We start from the raw sequence: 19,011 nt of genomic DNA, 5'->3' as shown, positions 1-19,011 counted from the left end.
TAATGTCCTTAAAAGAAGTCAAAATGAATCTGTGTTGCTTCCTGAGTGGACACTATGATTTCACACAAGTGTGATTGACTTGGAGTTACATTGTGTTGTTCAAGTGTTCCCTTTATTTTTTTGAGCGGTATACATGCATATGTATGTAATAGGTAGGTAAAAAATGTGATAATATATAAACAGTATAGACAGTCATCTCCACATAATCGTCCAATATGACATCCAGGAAGTAATGCGGATTCATCCTCAGGGGCGCTTACGATAAAGCGCTGATTTTAATACAACTTAAATCCAATAGATTGGAGTGAAGAATCGTCCAGGTTCGCATCGGCGTCGGTCCTGAAGCTAAAATTGCGCTCAGAAAACTACGACCCAAGTCTTTCCGGCACACATCGAAAAAGGTAAGAAACTTTCCCTGAGCTGAGCCACAACGTCAACACATAAAGCCGTATGGACCAATCAGAACGTCCTTGCCCTTGACTTGCGTAAATCAGACCCGTGACGGGATTTCTTCCATCAAACTGAAATACAACGTGCGCGCGGCGGATGGTCGGACTCAAAAAGTCACCAATCACGCTGTTTCAATTAACTTACGCCTTGAACCTGAGCGATGCAGGTTCTCCGCCGATATATTGAGGCGGTGAACCTGCAAAAGGGGCCGCGCTCTATTGATTTAAGAGAGCCTTTTGTGATGGGACGCCGCTCACGGGCTCAGTTCTGTGAAATATAGGCGCTCTTTTTGCTTATTTTGAGGAGCGGCGGGCTTCACAACTCCCCACGCCACGCTTTAAAATTGATCTCCTGTGACTCTCGGCCAGGATTTACATCCAGGAAATCTTATTTTCATACCCTTATCCTCACACGGCATCGTGGATCACCCTTATTGTGTTCATCACGCCTGCAGCGGGACAAAGAAATGCATCAATGCATGTGCATATATGCGCTTAAATATACTTTATATGATGTTGCAGTTTTAACATCCCATTTGTTTCTGACAGGACCGCAATTAAGAGCGCAAATCATTTAAGTGTCAGCGTCGTACAAATGTTCCCCGAGAAACCGGAGCCTAACTTCGTTAAAGCCACGGATGCGACCTCAAGCCGAGGACGTTCAATAACGTGGAGATGACAGATGCTATAAAATGCGACAAAGTATTTTAATAATGTTTACTGTGCACTGTCAGGCGTTTTTTTGGCTGCGTGTTGATCTTTATTTCAACCCCAGGATCCACACGCGAAATGAAACGGCCAAATGAAAATGCAGGCTGTCACAGCTTGACACAGTTTAGCTCTGAGGCTTTACATATTTAATAAGGTAGCGGGAGAAATATGAGCTTAGCATCTGCGCGGCGGCGCAGCGGTTAGCGCGTCCGGCTCACCTCGAGGAAGTCGCCGGTTGGATTCCCACGGGAGTGTGGAGTCTCCATGTTCTCCACGTTCGTGGAGGTTCGTCGGAGACCCTGAATCATCCACACAGGCGGATGCACTCGTAAACGGTCGGACGGCTATACAGGATAAGAAAAGATAAGATGGACGTCATTGATCCGGGAGCGGGCAAATTTAATTGTCACACAGAAAAAGGTGCACACAAAGGACGCCTGTACAAAAGATTATATGCAGGATATACAAGAAGGAAAAAAAATGAAGCAAACAGGAAGTCTAAATGAGGGTTTTAATGGTTGCATGTCTGCATGTGGCCCCGGTTCGGGGTGAATCCCGCGTCGGCTAATGATAGCCGGGTCGCTCCGGCCTCCTCCCCGCGACCTCCGGTGCAACACAAGCTTGAATAAATGAGCTCACCGAGAAAATGCTGCATTTTGGGGAGAAAAAAACAAAACAAAACACGAGGAGCCATTACTGACATTTACTCCCGGGTGGAGGAAGGTCTGCAGAGAACACGTGACATTTGGTCAATAATTTCATCTAATAAGGTTTGATTAAGTATCCCTGACATGTGGGCTCCGTGCAGCCGCGCATATCAATGCCTTTGTCGTGCAGAATGACAAATGCGCCGCCGCACTCTTCGGACTCGCTCCGCGGGGAGTCCTGCAGGTATTTAGCGATGCTTATGTTGTTGTGGATACGGCGGGAGAATAGCTGGGGGATCGATAATCGGTCGCTCCCGCCTCGCCGCCTCGCCGCTACCGCCGCGGTGGATATTGCTCCTCGGCTAGCGCATGAGCGGCTTCATATAATTTATACGACAATGATTTCTCTTCCTGCCCCAAATGAGGCGAGCGTGAAATGAGAAACCTGATAAAAGACGTTTTCGGGACGATTTGTCATTTTAATGTTTATCTAATAGGTGGTGAGATAAAGAGCCGCGTTGCGTTTATCCAAAATGGTATTTTTAGCGGGCGCTAATTAGCCGCCGCGCGGTGACTGAGGCGGCCTGGATGATTATACATGTGTACGTATCGAGAAAGCGCCACGCTAGTTGTTTGTGACGCAAAGAACGATAACAATCTCGCACGTTTCTCACTTGAAACTCTCTCTCATTCTTATTTTAATTCCCACGAAAAAGGTTCGGTTCGGTTCTAATCGCCGGCGGGGAGGAAACACGATCCGGCGTATCCGCCTGGAGACTCGCGGAAATGCAGTCCTGCGGAAAATGAAACTGCCGGGATGGAGCCGTCAGGCTGCCGTGTTACTTTCAAATATACAAATTAAACCCGAATTGCTTGATTTGTATAAAAAGTGACGGCTTCTCTCCGGGGAGCTCTCGGTATCGTCTGCGTTGAGAATACGGCGGGAAAAGGGTCCGAAGGGAGCCGTCGTCGGGTGAGAGTTCAGCTTTCAGCTTATTCAGCTTATTTGAAACTAAATTAAACAAAAGTCTCCTCTCGTTCGGATCTCCATTTTTCTGATCCGTCCGGTGCGATATTATTTTTCACATTCATCCACATGCATTCAAAACAATCCTTCTCTTATGCTGCTCTGAATGTTTTTCTCTTTTATAAATCCATCATGACTCAACACCTCCTTTCTTCTCTTATATTTATATTTCTTCTCTTTTATTTTCAATGCCGTATCGCCTTCGAAGAAACGTTTCGCTGTCAATTGTCCGCGTTGTGACGACTTCGAACAAAGTATTTCGCAGCAGTTTTGTTTCTTGGAAGATTTATATCAGCTTCACGCCTTTCAGCCGCATCGGCGGGTTTATTGTTGAGTTGTTGTCATAAAACGGCGTAAAGCCGATTCGTAAAATTAGCAACAAGCTAACAGGCGTGTTGAGATTAACGTGGCAACGAACTGGATGTGTTTGAATCCCTTTTTTTCGGTAGATATCAAGAGTGATAGCTTGATATCGATCTAATCCGCGGTGTTGCTCGTGTCGTGAACACGGAAAAAGACATTTTGAAAATACTTATATTTGCAAAAACTGACCGCTAGTTATAGTCATGAAGATATTCCCTAATTTCCTAATTCGTCCAAAGTGATCGGGACGCGGATCAAGTTCCACACCTTCAGAAAAGAGGGTTCCTTAAAATTATTTTGACCCTTTTAAGTTTGAAATGGAGTTATATCGGCATTTAAACACTGATTCTTCCATTCATCAACTCATTGTATAGACTAGGGGTCGGCAACCTTTAGCACTCAAAGAGCCACTTGGACTTGTTTCCTGACTGTAAAGAAAACACCAGGAGCCACACAACCCTTTTTTTAAATTTTAAAATGAATTAACACGGCATCAAACATGTTTTTTTTTTTTTTGCCTTTATGCTTTATATTAAATACATTTCTGCTGCATTATTTTTAAATCAATGAAAAAATGCTGAGAAAAAAAAAAATTACATTTCTGTACATGACAAAACATTTTGAACTCTAAAATAAAAAAATGTTACTTTTAAGCAAAATAGTTAATTTGAGTCCTTGTATTTATAAAAAAAAAATAATAATAATAATTCACCAGCAGGAATCCAATTAACCTCTTACTGGCGCTGCAGTCGACAGTAATATTTGAACACATTTTAGTTAGATGCTACAAGATCGCCATGATCTTCAAGATTAAAATGATATTTTAAAAATGAACAAACTAAAACGAAATACATTTTAAACAAATACTCGTTTATGCGCTTTCTCATTTCTCTCCTCCGTCCTCCGGCCCTGCAGGCGCATCTGCCTCCAGAGCCGAGGCAGCTTATTATTTCCGATATTCTCGTTAGTTTTATCCACGGCCACATTTGTCGAAATCTTCTTGTCTGAGCTTGACTTTCTTCACTTTCTTCTACAAATGGGGTTTTTATGCTAATGGGGATGTCGTTCGTTTGGGACAAAAGAGCAAGTTTTGAGGGATTAGCTGGACTGGGAAGTGAAAAGTTAAAGAGAAAGCAGTTGGATCACATGAACTGAAGCTCTTCTAAGGGCATTAGAAGTGAAGATGAAACGTCTTCAAGTGAAGAAACTCAAGTCCAGATGCCAAGACAAGAAGATTTCGTCAAAAATCTGCCACATTTCAATGATGATTTCTAATCACCACCTTTTGGGCGTCCATATCGAGCACAACTTTGCATTTTACGGCCCGCGGGCCACATCAGGCCCGTTTTACTTTTTTAGCCAGCGCTAAATTATTTTCTTTGAATATTTTAATAAGTATTTTCAATCAATATTGAATTTAGAAACTAATTTTTTTCCCCTTTCTGTTTAATTCTGCATGGATGATTACATACAAAATAATGTCAATACATTTATATAATCATTAATGATGTTAAAGTTGAAATAAAATGCCAAAAATGTAAATATTTGTTCAATTTACATGACACCTAGTTAGCCTAGTTGCTCACACCCGATATAGACAATAAACTAGACTGGACAAAAAATGCAGATGTCATATATAAGAAAGCTCAGAGCCGCCTGTTCTTCCTTTCAACGTCTGCAGAGCCACGCTGCAGATCATGGAGGACCTTCATGGTTTCATCACGCGATGGTGTCCAGCGTCATCTTCTCTGCTGTGGCAGTAACAGACTTAATAAGCTCATGGAGAAGGCCGGCTCCGTCCTTGGAGCCGTCCGGGAAAATAATTTTCTCCGCGATTAATAAAGTTCTATTGTATTCTATCGGCGTTGTCATTATTATAGGAAGATGGAGGCTGATGATTTGCTGACGGGAGAAGAAGAAGAAGAAGAAGAAGATGGGAGAGGTTTTCCTCACCCATCGGGGGAATCGGTTGAATCTGTAAATAAAATTCTAGCGAGCGCTGCCTCGACACGCTCCTTGATGGGCGCCTTGAGATTATTTTTGCCGTGACTTTACGCGGCGGTGAATGAATAACATTGAAGCGAAATTAGAATGAGGAGCGTGGGTAATAAAGTATTAAAAAATGCCAAGCGCGGAGACGGAATGCATGTACGGGGATGTTTTATGTAACGGGAAACAGCAGGTGGTAAACGCTGCTGTTTCGAAAAGGAAATCTTCCACTCTTGAAGGTCCTGCAGGATCTCAGCCGGTTCCTGCGCTCTTTGCTTTATTCACCAAATATGGTTAAGAATGATAAATATTATTTCCCATGCAGACGCGTATTTTGAATGCCTCCCACGTAAAAAAACAGCCGTGCCATCTGCAAGATTTATGAAGGCAAGCACGAGTAATGGCCGGACATTGGATTCAGAAGCAGGAAAAAGCAGACCTATCACATTAAGGAAATCAAACGGGGCCATGCGGCGTGATTTACTATTAAACTTAAATTCCAGGATGCAAGAATTATCAATGGTTATATTCCACAGGAAAATATAGAATAATTAAAAGATGCAACTTGCAGTGGAAATCAAAAGGACTGTAATTTTGTTGTAGGAGAAGTTTCCTGGTTGGATTCCAATCTGTATGACATGAGAGGGTGAAAGGTTGTATGTTTCTTGATCGGGGCGCCCGATACGTCGATCGCAATCTACCAGTCAATCGCAAAGGTAGTGCGGGTAGAAGGCGGGGTATTAAAAAAACAGACGTCACCAAGGACATCTGAACTTTCCTGACACATGGGTCACCGCGCATGAGTTTACAGCGGTTGCAAAACTCTAGCAAGCTAGTGAGTTGCCTAGTTATCCTCCAATTTATTCATTTTAACCTTTAACAAGGGTACTAAAATGAGTGCGGGAGGTGGACCAAGTAAGAAGCCTAAAACTTACCACTTCCACGAAGTGCATTTATGACGAAAAGACAGGAAGCAGAGCTGGAGGTCGCAGAGATGGAGATGCTGAGGTTCCTCTCTGGGAGGGAAGAAGATGGATAGGATCAGGAATGAGTCCATCAGTTTTGGAGAGCCAGATTGAGATGGTCAGGTCATGCACAGAAGAGGGATAGTGAATTTATTGGTAGACGGATGTTGGAATTGGAGGTCCAGAGGAAGACCAAAGAGAAGATGTATGGGCGGTGGGAGAGAGAATACGAAGTTAGTTGGTGTGACAGAGGAGGATCCAGAGAATAGGGTTAGATGGAGAAGGTCAATTTGCTGTGGAGACCCCTGAACGGAAAAGCCCAAAGGGAAAGAAGAATCTGTCACAGGGGTGCAGGACATGTATGACCGAGACAAAGTAATGACTCTGTCCTCTGTTCATGTCCAAACCATGGTGAAGATCTGGGTAGAAGGTTGCTGAAGGTGGAGCTGCCAGGCAGGAGGTCTAGCGGACTCCTGAAAGGAAAAGCCCAAAGGAAAAGAAAAAGAATTTTCAAAGTTTGTTTTGCCTCATCTGCCATCCCGTCCACATCGAGATACCAAAGAAGGTAAATATGGCCCGGCATTTTCGGACCGTCCATAACAACCACGATGATCATTTGGAAGCTGCCTAGCAGTAGCTGCTGTCCGCGCTATACATCCCTGCATGTCATCGGAGTACAGTCGTGACAAAATATAGTATTGTGCAATATGACTTCAAGGCCTTGTGCAAGGTACATCAACATAGATTACACGAATAAAGAATTGTCAGTATATTTATAAATAAATATATATTTTGCATTGTTATTGTAGGTAGACCATTTTGACTTGGACATTTTAAAGTAGCTTACAAGCTGAAAAAGCATGTGGCCCCCTGCTCTATAGGATATGCGAATGAGTAAAGAATGGCCGTTTGTCTCTGACATGAATGACAGGGTTAATTTTTTATCTATATGGCAAGAGAATAGTGTCCCTGTATGATGTTTGAATGACAATGTGAACGGTTCCTTGTCTTCACATGATGTGCCAATAAAAGAGTTAATGGTCGGATGCCTCCATACGACACCTGGATAAGAGGGTGAACGGTTTCCTCCATGTGACGTGTGAACGAGAGGGCGAATTCTTGTTGGTCTCCGTGTCGAATGATGAAGAAACTGAGTTTGTGTTGTGTTACGTCACCAGTCGTTGCTCTCTAGCGCCCCCTAGGGGCCAGACTGGTAAGTCGATGATGTCAGGAAAGGGTACCACCAGTTTCCACAAGGGTTCCTTGGGCGCAGATGTCGGGGCGGCGGGTTCGCAGTCCTTCAAAGTTCTGCAAGTCCGGGCCAGCTGCTGAAGATCCAGGAGGTAACGGCTGATCTGGAGACGTCAGAAGCCAGGCGGTCGTGGCGTGGGTGAGGACGGAGAAACATACCCGAGATGTCGGTTACACCGAGCGAGGAAACTGCAGAACATTGATTTCATGCAGGAGCAGCAATTTCACGATGTTGGCCGGGTTAAATTGAAGCCATCAATACGGTTGTTCTGTCTCCTAAAAACCAACGGGGGGGATCCTGAGCTTTCAGGGCTCCGTGTTTTTTCATTACTTCACCATCTGCGTCGCGCTTTGGGCCAAACACACGAGTGTCTTCACGCGGAGAAATCAAATCATGGATGCCGAAGCTGTTGGCGCTTCAGCTCCACAGCTAGGATTTGGATTCCCAAAGTTCCTTCCTCTATGGAGTCTCCATTGTTCTCCCTGTGTCTGTTTTGGGTTCCTCAGGGTTCTCCTGGTTCAGCCCAAGGTTGAGGTCCATGACTGGTGAGGCACTGACTTCATCACAATCAGATTTACAATCCCTACAGAGTATCTTATTTATGGGTTATGTTTAAAATCTAATAGCGTTCTTCACTCAAACAAACTGTAGCACACAAAAAAAGCTTATTTTATATTAAAACATTATAATGGTCTTACCTTTACTCATAAATGAAGTCTGTGCGCCATCCTTGAGCAAAAGCATCGAGAACTTGATTATAGAAGTTAGAGTGGATTATCGAAGTTTGGAGTTTGGAAGTTTGCGTACACTTTTGAAAGTGAGGAGAGGAAAAAAATAAATCGCTTTATTTGCGAACTCCAGCTTGCGGTTGCTGTATTCTGCAGCCGAGAAGAATCCGTGGAATCACGAGCGCCCCCTAATGTGAGGCAGGAGAACTGCGTGCCTCACTTGGCGTCTCTTAGCAGCTGCTTTATGATCGCTCGGCACAAAAAACTAGTAACTCATGCAGTTGTTGACAAACTGGAAATGTAGTTCATAAAACAAGAATGTTTAAACATTTTGATAGAGACAGCAACACGGTCTTAGCAACGCACAATCTCTGTTGAGGCTCAACAGTCGGCAGCCTCACCGCACGTATTTAGTGTTTGAACAGTAAATGTGCAAATCCAGCCATTTTGACAAAAAAAAAAAACAATCTAAAACTGGTGGAGTTAAATGAAAAATACCTTTACAGGGAAAATCACTGAAAAAAAACAACCTTTCATTCTTTTTTCATTTGACATTTTTTTCTTTCCAAGATTGGCAAGTGAGGCACGGCCTCTCGTGCCTCCCCTGACTGCACTTCACCGGTCCAAACACCTGCAGGAGGTCCACTGGAGACTCTACATTGTCCAAAATAGGGCAACTATAGCTTCCCCTCAGCTGTTGATGATTTTGCTCGATGTTCTGCACTCCTACAAACACTTGCTCATGTTTGTTGCCTGAACAACTCCTCCAGATCCGGAGGCCTCGCTCTCGAGAAATCCACACACTTGATATATTGACTCAGTCCCTTTCTGTGCGCACCGCGCATTGTTGTATTTCACGTTACACCCAGTGAATCAATGTCAGAGCCTTTTTATTGTCAAACGGCAGAACGTTTTCGGCGTCTTTTTCTAATGTACGCCCGTGTCTCTCTCGGCGGATGGAAAATGGGAAGGTTAAGGATGATTTAAAAAACAAAAGACAGACATAAAAGGAAACAAAGGAGATGAAGATAGAGTTAAACACGTCTGAGTGTAAGGTGTTATTGCAGATAAAGCTCTATAAGTGACACGCTGCAGATAAATATGGGGTGGATGCTTATCTCCTGAGAGGAATGTCGGTGTTGCAAAAGCTCCGTCTTCGATGGCGATCTTCAAATGAAGACTTTGATTTGATCTTTTTGTCATTGTGGATCGCTTTGCCTTTTTCTTCTGACACCGATCGACTTCGGCGAGTAACACGGCTGCAGAACGGCGCTCGGCTTTTTGCAGCTGCTTCAGACCAGCGTGCAGCGGCGAGAGGTCAGACTGATCAATTGTTCTTTATGTTTAAATCACGCACCATCTTCTTCTTTGCCTTCAGGGGTCACCGCAGTAAATAAACCTTCTCTATCTAACCCTATATTCTGTATCTCACTACATCCATAAATCTTCTCTTTGGTCTTCCTCTGGATAACTACCACACTTAAGTGACTCCTCCATTACACTGGACAGTCTTATAAGAACATTTTATTCTACTTGGATTACTGCAAGGTGTCCTTGCCAGGACACTTTTCCACCCCTGTACGATTATTTTCATCATCATGATTATTATTGTTCTTTTTCCTGTATGCAGATGTGTGCGATAGGTTTAATCTGTGCAATGTGTATTATGTGTAAGCTGCTAGACACCTTAATTTCCTTCGGGATCAATAAAGTATCTCTACTGTACTCTGGGCTTTCCGCCTGGCAGCTCCAATTCCAGCATTGTCTTGGTCATACATGTCCTGCACCCCTGTGACAAATTCTTCTTTTCCTTTGGCCTTTTCCCTTCAGGGGTCACAACGGGAAATCAACCTTCTCCATCTAACCCTATTCTATGGATCGTCCTCTCTCACACCAACTAACTTCATATCCTTTGTCACTACAACCATAAATCTTCTCTTTGGTCTTCCTCTGGACCTCCAATTCCAGCATCCGTCCACCAATATGTTCTGTACAAGACCCAACCATCAGTCTGGCTTCTACTGACCTTCTGTCTAAAATATCTAACATGTGCTGTGATGTCTCTGTGACGTTCACCTCTGCTTCCTGTCTTTTCTCTTCAACACGACTGTCTTCAGAGCACATACGATCATCTGCAGGTCTCACAACTGTCCACCTTTCCTTTCATTCTGGCTGATAGTCCTCTATCACCTATTCCCACCTGTCCACCTATTCCCACATGTTTGAAGCCATTTCTTTACCTCTTTTCCACACTCTCCCACACTCTGAACTTTTGACCCTAAGTACTTGAAATCCACCAACTTTTTGATCTCCACTCCCAGTAGCCTCACTGTTCCACCGGGTTTCTCTCATTCACACACACATATTCTGTCTTGCTGCAAATAACCTTCATTCCTCTCCTTTCCAGAGCATACCTCCACCTCTCAAGATTTTACTTCCACCTGTTCCTTGCTCTCACTATAGATCACAATGTCATCTGCAAACATCATGGTCCATGGAGATTCCTGTCTAACATCATCAATCATTCTGTCTCAGAGCTGATCCCTGATGTAGTCCTACTTCTACCATGAACTTCTGTCACACAGAATCAGTCTCATAGCTAGCATACATGTCCTGCACCAGTCTAACATACGTCTCTGCCAGTCCGGACTCCTCATACAGTACCATAGTTCTTCTAAACATCATGGTCCATGGAGATTTCTGTCAAACATCGTCTGTCATTCTGTCCATCACCACTTTGAAAAGGGGGCTAAGAGCTGATCCCCGATGTAGTCCGACTTTTACCTTGAATTTCTGTCACACATAACCAGTCTCACGGCTAGCATACATGTCTTGCACCAGTCTGACATACGTCTTTGCCATTCCGGACTTCCTCATAGAGTACCACAATTCTTCTAAACATCATGGTCCATGGAGATTCCTGTCAAGCCTTATTTGTCATTCTGTCCACCACCACGTTGAACAAGGGGCTCTGAGCTGATCCTTCATGAAGTCCCACTTCTACTTTGAACTTCTGTGACACATAATCAGTCTCACAGCCAGCATACATGTCCTGCACCAGGCAAACATCCATCTCTGCCACTCAGGACTTCCTCATACAGTACCAGAATTCTTCCAAACATCATGGTCCGTGGAGTTTCCGGTCTAACATCATCTGTCAGCCTGTTCCTTCTGACTGATGGTCCTCTATCTCATAGTAACAGTCGCGCACACGACGAAATCTTGCATTGCACCTCTGCAGGACTTGTTGAAGTTCTGCAGACGCGCAGGCGCCTCCCCGCCGGTCGATATCCGAGAGATGCGTGATTTTTTCTGCGTGACTCCAACCTCACCCTCCACGTCCCCGCCCATCTGCGGGCCAGGTGATGCGCTCCGGAGGCGGCTCTCTCTCCTGCGCGCTCCGGCGGATGTTAACGCGCCGGGACTTTGCGCGCGTCCGCTCGCCCCGTGGACAAAGAGCGCGGCGCGTTCATCCTCTCCTCCGGATTTATCACGACACTTTTGGGGGCGGGAGGAGGGGGGGGGGACCGGGGGGGGGGGGGAGCGAGGAGGATCTCCGCGGGGTTGAGGTGAGTGGATGCACCTTTTATTTTATTTTTTACGATACGAATCCACCGCGGAGCTCGGGGGGGAAAAAAAAGCGACCCACGCAAATATGAACGCTTCTGCAGACGTTCAACGAAGGTCAAAGAAAGTGAATCCACCTGGAACTCCTCTCCAATGACGTCTTTTGGAGAGCAGCTTCTCTGACGTGAGCTATGAATATAGGTCACACACGAAACAGTTCAGATACTTCGCAGCAGGTGCATCCAGCAGGGGATGGAAGAAAAAAAAAAAAAAGCAAAGAAAAATAGAAAATCGATCCCAAAGTCAATGTCCGTGCAGAAAGAGGAGAAAGAAAGAGTTGTTTTGAATCTGAATAGGTGTTATTTTGAACACCTGGAATGAGTCTGGGGGGACGTGGAGACGTGGGATGATCTGCAGCCGGGGCTCGAAGGACCTCTGAGATCTTCTGATTCGTTTTTGGGACCAAATGTCAAAGTGATGTTTGGCGTCCGGAGGGTTTTCTAGTATCTCGCTGCACTTAAAGATATTGTCGCAGAAGCTGCAGGCTGTCGACCGCTCGCTCTCCGGCTCTTCGCTCATCACTGGACTGCAGGTTTGTCATTTAGGATGCGGTTGGGTGATTGGTGGAGCGTGGCGGGGTGAGCGTGGACCGTTTGAGAAGGTAGAAGGAGTGATGTGGAGGAGTTGTTGGAAATAAAGCGACGAGATCTGGAGCCAAAGCCTGCTTCATTCAGACGTTACGCTGTTGTTATTGACTGATTCATTCGTGATCCGAAAGTATCCCGGCTCTCATTGGACGAGGAGCCGGGTTCACGTTTAGAGACGGGCAACTCGCTCATTCACAAATCATAAAGACGAGCTTGCATTCGAACAAGTGTCCAACTCCCGGCTTGCGGGCCAAATGTGGGCCGCCATGTCATTTTCTGTGGCCTGCAAGAACGTCTTCACAGCTCTGATTGTCTTAAAATAAATAAGTCAAATGCGTGCATTAAATAAACTACATTTCTGGCAATTTATTCCGATCATGGTACCCGTAAAGTGACGGCGTCCCGCCATTAGATCGCAGTGTAGCCACATAAATACCATTTCAACAAGCGGAACTGAGAAATACAAATGGTCCCTAAATGTCCAGGAAGAGGAAAGTTGATGCGGATGGAAAGCTGTTTCAAGAAAGATGGGAAGGCCGATACGTGTTTGCGCTTCGTGGAGAAAAACCAGTAGGTCTTTTGTGTAATGAGGCAGCGTCGGTTGTCGAAGAGTACAATCTATGTCGGCATTTTGACACCAGCTCGGTATGCTAAGGTTAGCTTTCCAGAAAAACAACAAATTGTCCAAGAATTAAAACCCAAAATGTTACATGTGTATTTGTATACCTACTCCTGTGTTGACAGTAGCCATAGCGACCTTATGCTAATACTAGCACTGTGCTACCTCTCTGAAAAATGGTGAAAAGAAAGGCTTTTTAGCAAACTGAGCTATAATAAACATTTTCTTTACGCACTTTTTCTTGCTACTCCAAGATATGGGCTTGAATGGTTTCACGTTCATTTAATGATATCATCATTAGTTAATTGATTTAGTATTGTTATTTTATTCTTACATTTATTATTAGCCTGTGGAAAAAGGTCGTTGAAATTTTATTCCGAAGGCTGCAAATCAAGAGGCATACAAGTTTTATTTAATTTTTATTTGAGAAATGAATGCCGTTGATTAATTAGAATTTTGATTTTGCACGTGTGCAGAGAATGTTGTAGAGAATTAAGCTTTGCTTGTTCCATATTCAGTTTGGGTCCGAATGAAAAGGGTCATTGTTACATCTGGAGGAAGATTTTTTTTCAATAAATATCAATGTTGGCCCGCGATATCATCCTAGTTTTAAATTTTGGCGCGCTGCGTATTTGAGTTTGCCACCCCTGGTATAGAGCCCACCCTTTTTCTGTGTCTCGCGTTTGAGTCGTTTCTTTTTTTTTTTTCAATTTTTACAGTTTATTTTGAAAGGCAGATCTCCGCCATTGACCATTTTAACACTGACTAAAACTGACAATATAGGAACGGCATTTTTATTTTGAAAAAGTAGTTCATGATTTTTGGTCAAATTGTAGATTTATCCCAAGGGCCCCCGGTGGGCCGGTACCGGCCCGCGGGCCGTACGTTTGACACCCCTGGTTTCGGCTCTCCAATGAACCACCTGCATGTTTTTGGGCCTTGGAACCGAATTCCCGTCGGGATCCGGCCGGGGACATTCTTGGCTCGATGCTGAAAGGGCCAATTTTGCAGTTCTTTGTTGTCCCTGCCGCCTGTATCTCTTTTACATCTTTCAAATAATTTGTTTGCTTTTAAGTGCTTCATGTCTGCTTGAATATAGAGGAATCTGTCAAGAACCCAGAGAATACCGTCGCAGCCCGTTCCACCGCTACCCCAGGAAATTAAAGTGGCCTTGTAGGAAAATGCATATTCATCGCTCAGGTATCCGTATTTTCACAGATTGTCATATGGGGCCGCGTCGCCATGGATACCGGAGATCAACCGAACACGACCGAGGCGGAAGCCAAATCGCCCAACTGCTGCACGTCCTCCGTCGTGCCCATGGATGAGAACTTCCTGAACCTGGAGGACAGCACCAAGCTGATCGCGGTGCGGGTCGTCCTCATCCTGGCCTACAGCGCCATCATATTTTTCGGAGTCATCGGAAACTGCCTGGTGATCTACGTGGTGTTCAAATTCAAAAACCTCCGCACCGTGACCAACTTCTTCATCGTCAACCTGGCCGTGGCCGACCTCCTGGTCAACACGCTGTGTTTGCCCTTCACCCTCGTGGACACGCTGTACGGCGAGTGGAAGTTCGGCCAGGTGTTGTGCTTCCTGCTCCCCTGCGCCCAGGGCATGGCGGTCCACGTGTCCACCATCACCCTGAACATCATCGCCCTGGACCGCCACCGCAGCATCGTCCGCCACACGGAGACCAAGATGTCCAAAGACATGTGCGCCGTGATCATCGCCGTCACCTGGGCGGTCAGCGTGCTGCTGGCCAGCCCGCTCGCCATCTTCAGGGAGTACGGCACCTTCGATCTGTCGCCCGGAGAGTCCATGCAGGTGTGCACGGAGAACTGGCCCGGCAGCAGCATGAACGGGAGCGTCTACACCGTGTCCATGCTGCTGCTCCAGTACGGCCTCCCGCTGGCCATCAACACCTTCGCCTACGTCCGCATCTGGAACAAGCTGAAGAGCACCATGGCTTCTTCCGGCACTCGCCTGGAGCGCCATCGGCGCAGGACCAAGACCACCAAGATGCTGCTGACCGTGGTGGTGGTGTTCGCCGTCAGCTGGTTGCCCTTCCACGCCTTCCAGCTGGCCATCGACATCGACAGCAGCGTTTTGAAGATGAAGGACTTCAAGCTGCTCTTCACCGTGTTCCACATCATCGCCATGTGCTCCACCTTCGTCAATCCCATCCTGTACGGGTGGATGAACAACAACTACCGAGCCGCCTTCTTATCCGTCTGTAAATGCGAGCGGCCCGTCGGTTTGAGGCCGAGACGCTCGAGGTCCAGACACAGGCCGAGCGAGGACGGAAGCTGCGCCGACCGCAAATCCACCAAACTCTGAGCGGCGCGTACGCTTATCTGAGTCGGCGCATCGCGGAGAAAATGAACGCTCCGTCACGTACGTGACCCAATTTCAGCCAGATGGTATTAAGATGGCGCCGAAACACGACACGATTGTGTCACCGTGACCCTTTTCAGGAAGAGCGGGTTCGGATCGCGGTCTTTAAGATGAGCCGCGGACGGCGAGGACACGCCGTCTTTTCCCGGGTAGAACAGCGAGCTAGCCGGACGCGGCGGCCTTCCGCCTCGACCGCTCGGGATAGAAAGAAAAGAAAGACGACCGGAAGGCGTCCGGCTGGTCGGCTCGACCTCTACGTGGGGTCGACTACAAAAGAGGACATTTCTAAAGTCCTTTCGGAATTCCCGACGGAAAGTTCTCGAAAGGGAGACGGCGAAGGAGCCCGTTAAATAATCCACGGTACAATCATCAATGTTGGACGGGAAACGGCGCCGGAACGCCTCATCTTATTTTAAAGCGCCATCTGTGCGAAGCGGTTGGAGCCGCCGAGTCGAGCGTGAACGTCGGGCTGAATCAGCCGGTTCTGCATCGCCGTCGTTGAAAATGAGCTCCATGTTTCACTCCGGCGTGCCGACTTTCTGAATACAATTTTATTTTAAAAAAGCAATATCTGTGGGGGAATTGATGGAAAGTCGTTATTGCGGCACTCGGCTGCTGCGTTTGCTTTTTGTCCGGACTCTCTGTGGTTTAAAATACGCTGAGCGTAAATGTGAGCTCACCAGCGTCCTCTGGCATCGTGTGCACAGAGCAGCAGGCGCCGCTACAACAAGCCATTCATTCATTCATTTTCTGCACTGCTTTTCCTGCAGGAAAGTGAGACAACCAGCTTTTGTTGGAAGGAAAAAAAAAATTCACCCTCTCACACATTATTTAGGGACAAACAACCAGTCGCTTTTTCATTTACGTCATTTAAGGACATACAAATATTCATTTTTTGGCTCTTCACCCTCTCCAGTGAACCTCCTGCATGTTTTTGGACCTTTTTTTTTTTTTTTTTTTTTTTACAATCCACAGTTTTTCTCCAATGACAGTAAACTTGTTTCCATCTGAGAGGCTTTTTTTGAGGAAAAAATAAACAAAAGCATCCTTGCCTCTGAACTGCACGGTCAGCTGCCAAAGTGGGATCTGCGATGGAACGTCATCTGCGACTCCTTTGCAACGGTAGCCAAGGGAGAAAATACAGCAAAAATCCTCAGCCTGTGGAAAACAAGAAATAAATACATTAAAAAAAAAAAACAAAAAAAAAAACTAATCCACCAACAGTTTAATCCAGAACCAAAACCTCTTAAGAAAACAGAAAAAAAAAAGCCCCAGTAGGCATTATTTAACAATAGCTATATTCACTCCATTTGCTGATTTGCGTCTAAATATGAGCTGGATGGCGGCGGTGACTCGGCGCCGTACGAACAGGAACGTCCGGCGGAAACATCAACATTTTCTTGAATTCTAAAAGAAGCTGAGATGCTGTGAGATAACCTGTGCGCGACTCACAACTTTGCATGTCGTCTCAATATATTATTACTATTGTGCACCCAAAATAATGCTAATCTCTTCACATGTGATATTCTGTATTTTAGTATGTTTTAGGAACATTTGCCTCCAAAAGAAACATTAAAAAAACCAAAAAAAAAAACCTGCAAACTCTCAGGAGTGACATCGGCCTGTGAATATTGTGCATGTGTTTTCAATAAGATGGGCTGTTTACCATCAGTGTTAAATATAAAAATACAACCTCCGTTTCCTGTCTGAACTTCTTTCCGTCCCCTTCCCCGTTATCACGCGCTCAGCAACCCCGCTTTTCGTCGCCGTGCCAACCGTCGCTGTGAAACAAGGATAAGACCCCCTTCCTTCCCTCCACGTCCTTCCTTACTTTTTTCTTTATTTTGTTTCTTTCTCCCTCGCTTTTCTGCCAAACCCCGAGCCGGCGTTCTTGGCAGGAGCAGACGCCGCTGATCTCCTTCGCCTCGTAGCTTCAAGGCAGGAGGCGGCCGGCGTGGAAGCACCTGTTGAGATGTTTCCACCTCCTCCTCCTCTTTTCCGCTCTCAGAAATCCATCGCCGCGAAACGTCACCCCTCATTACTTTGCTTCTGTGTCATCATGAAAAAGTACATTGGTTTAAAATTGGAAAAATAATAAGAATAACCCAAACAGTGCTGGTCGGAGCCTGGTTACATCGCAACCCAATCGGTCAAAGATCGTTTTTGCAATTATTATTATTTTGATAATTATAATATTAATTATAATGATGACAACAACAATAATAATAATGGAGGTAGTATATAGTGTATAAAAAAGAACAACAACAATATCAGTATCCAAATATAATAGTAATTATTATGACAAAAAGAATAATAATTAATAATTGTAATTATTGAATCTTTCGAACTGTTATTGAAATACAATAATGACAATGATGAGGATAATAATAAAATAACAATAGTAATAATTAGTAGTGTATTAATTAATAATGGTAATTATTACAATCAGTAGAACCATTATTGAATATAATAATGATAACGATGACAATGATAATAAAAACAACAACAATAGTAATAATAATTAGAAGTAGCAGCAGTATAAGTATGATATATAACAAGAATTATCATTATTAAGATTTAATAATAATAACAAAAATAGTACTGCTATCAGTAGAACCATTGTTAAAATATGGTGATAATATTAATAACAATAACAGCAACAACACTACAAGAATGATTGTTATCAGTAGAACCATCACTGAAACATAATAATGAAAATAATTATAATAATAAAAACAACGATAGTAATAATTAGTGGTATGTTAATTAATAATGGTAATTATTGCTATCAGTAGAACCACTATTAAAATATAATAATGATAATGATGGCAATAATAATAAAAACAATAATAGTATTGCTATCAGTAGAACCCTTGTTAAAATATAATGATGATAATATTAGTAACAATAACAGCAACAACACTACAAGAATAACTATCAGTAGGACCTTTATTAAAATATGACGATAATTATAATTCTCACTATCATACATATGTAATTTTCGAAAGAATAATTTGTCCTTTAGTAACAGGAGACATGCTTCCTACTTCAGCTCATTTTGATGATTTGTCTAATTTTCCAGCGCTCGGGCGACAGCAGTCGTTCATTTAATCGGCAAATTCACGAGTGGTGCTGATTTTCACCAGATTTCAGAGAATACACACTTATCCCGTCCTTATTTCTAATATAAATATATCTCGTTCCAGAAAGTACCAACCCTGCTATCGCTAAAAATCCCCCGTTTACCGTGTGAGCGTCTTCTTATCTGTTCAAAGAAAACTTCAAACTTCGGTTTAGCGTCACAAAAAAGGCTTGAGGTTTCGAATAAAGACCTAATAAATGAGAAAAATATGAGTTATGATCAGGTAAAACAACTGATATGATATGAAAGAGGCTTCAGAGGCTTGTTTGTCACGTTTACGTTTGGACACGTGAGATCCGACGTCGCTGGATTTTCATTCATCTCCGTGGGTTTGGAAGCCGCAGATGGTCCATCAAGGAGCAACATTGATCCTCATCGGACAGAAATGAGGACCCAGTTCTTCTTCTTGGTCTTCTCGTCCTTTCTGTCGCTCCCATCAGGGACCAGAATCCATCATCTACCTCCTCTCAGGTCTTCCTCCAGACCTTCTCCATCCAGGTCCAAACCA

The 19,011-nt window shown here is 44.4% G+C and overlaps 1 protein-coding gene across 1 annotated transcript; it reads left to right on the top strand.

Annotated features, from left to right (window-relative positions):
* The first annotated feature begins 14,206 nt into the window (after positions 1-14,206).
* npy2r (neuropeptide Y receptor Y2) lies at positions 14,207-15,304 on the top strand. The gene has a single exon (XM_086156187.1). The coding sequence runs from the start codon at positions 14,207-14,209 to the stop codon at positions 15,302-15,304; it is 1,098 nt and encodes a 365-aa protein (XP_086012313.1).
* Positions 15,305-19,011: the final 3,707 nt, after the last annotated feature.

Source organism: Fistularia commersonii, chromosome 12 (genome assembly GCF_037954325.1).
Source record: "Fistularia commersonii isolate RoL2024-O1a breed Wild chromosome 12, RoL_Fcom_v1.0, whole genome shotgun sequence".
In the NCBI taxonomy this organism is placed as follows: domain Eukaryota; kingdom Metazoa; phylum Chordata; class Actinopteri; order Syngnathiformes; family Fistulariidae; genus Fistularia; species Fistularia commersonii.
Note: the sequence above shows the minus strand (reverse complement) of the source record. Positions and strands in the feature narration are given on the sequence as shown.

Excerpts from the sequence above, each read along its gene's own strand:
- npy2r (XM_086156187.1), top strand. The coding sequence starts at position 14,207 with ATGGATACCGGAGATCAACCGAACACGACCGAGGCGGAAGCCAAATCG.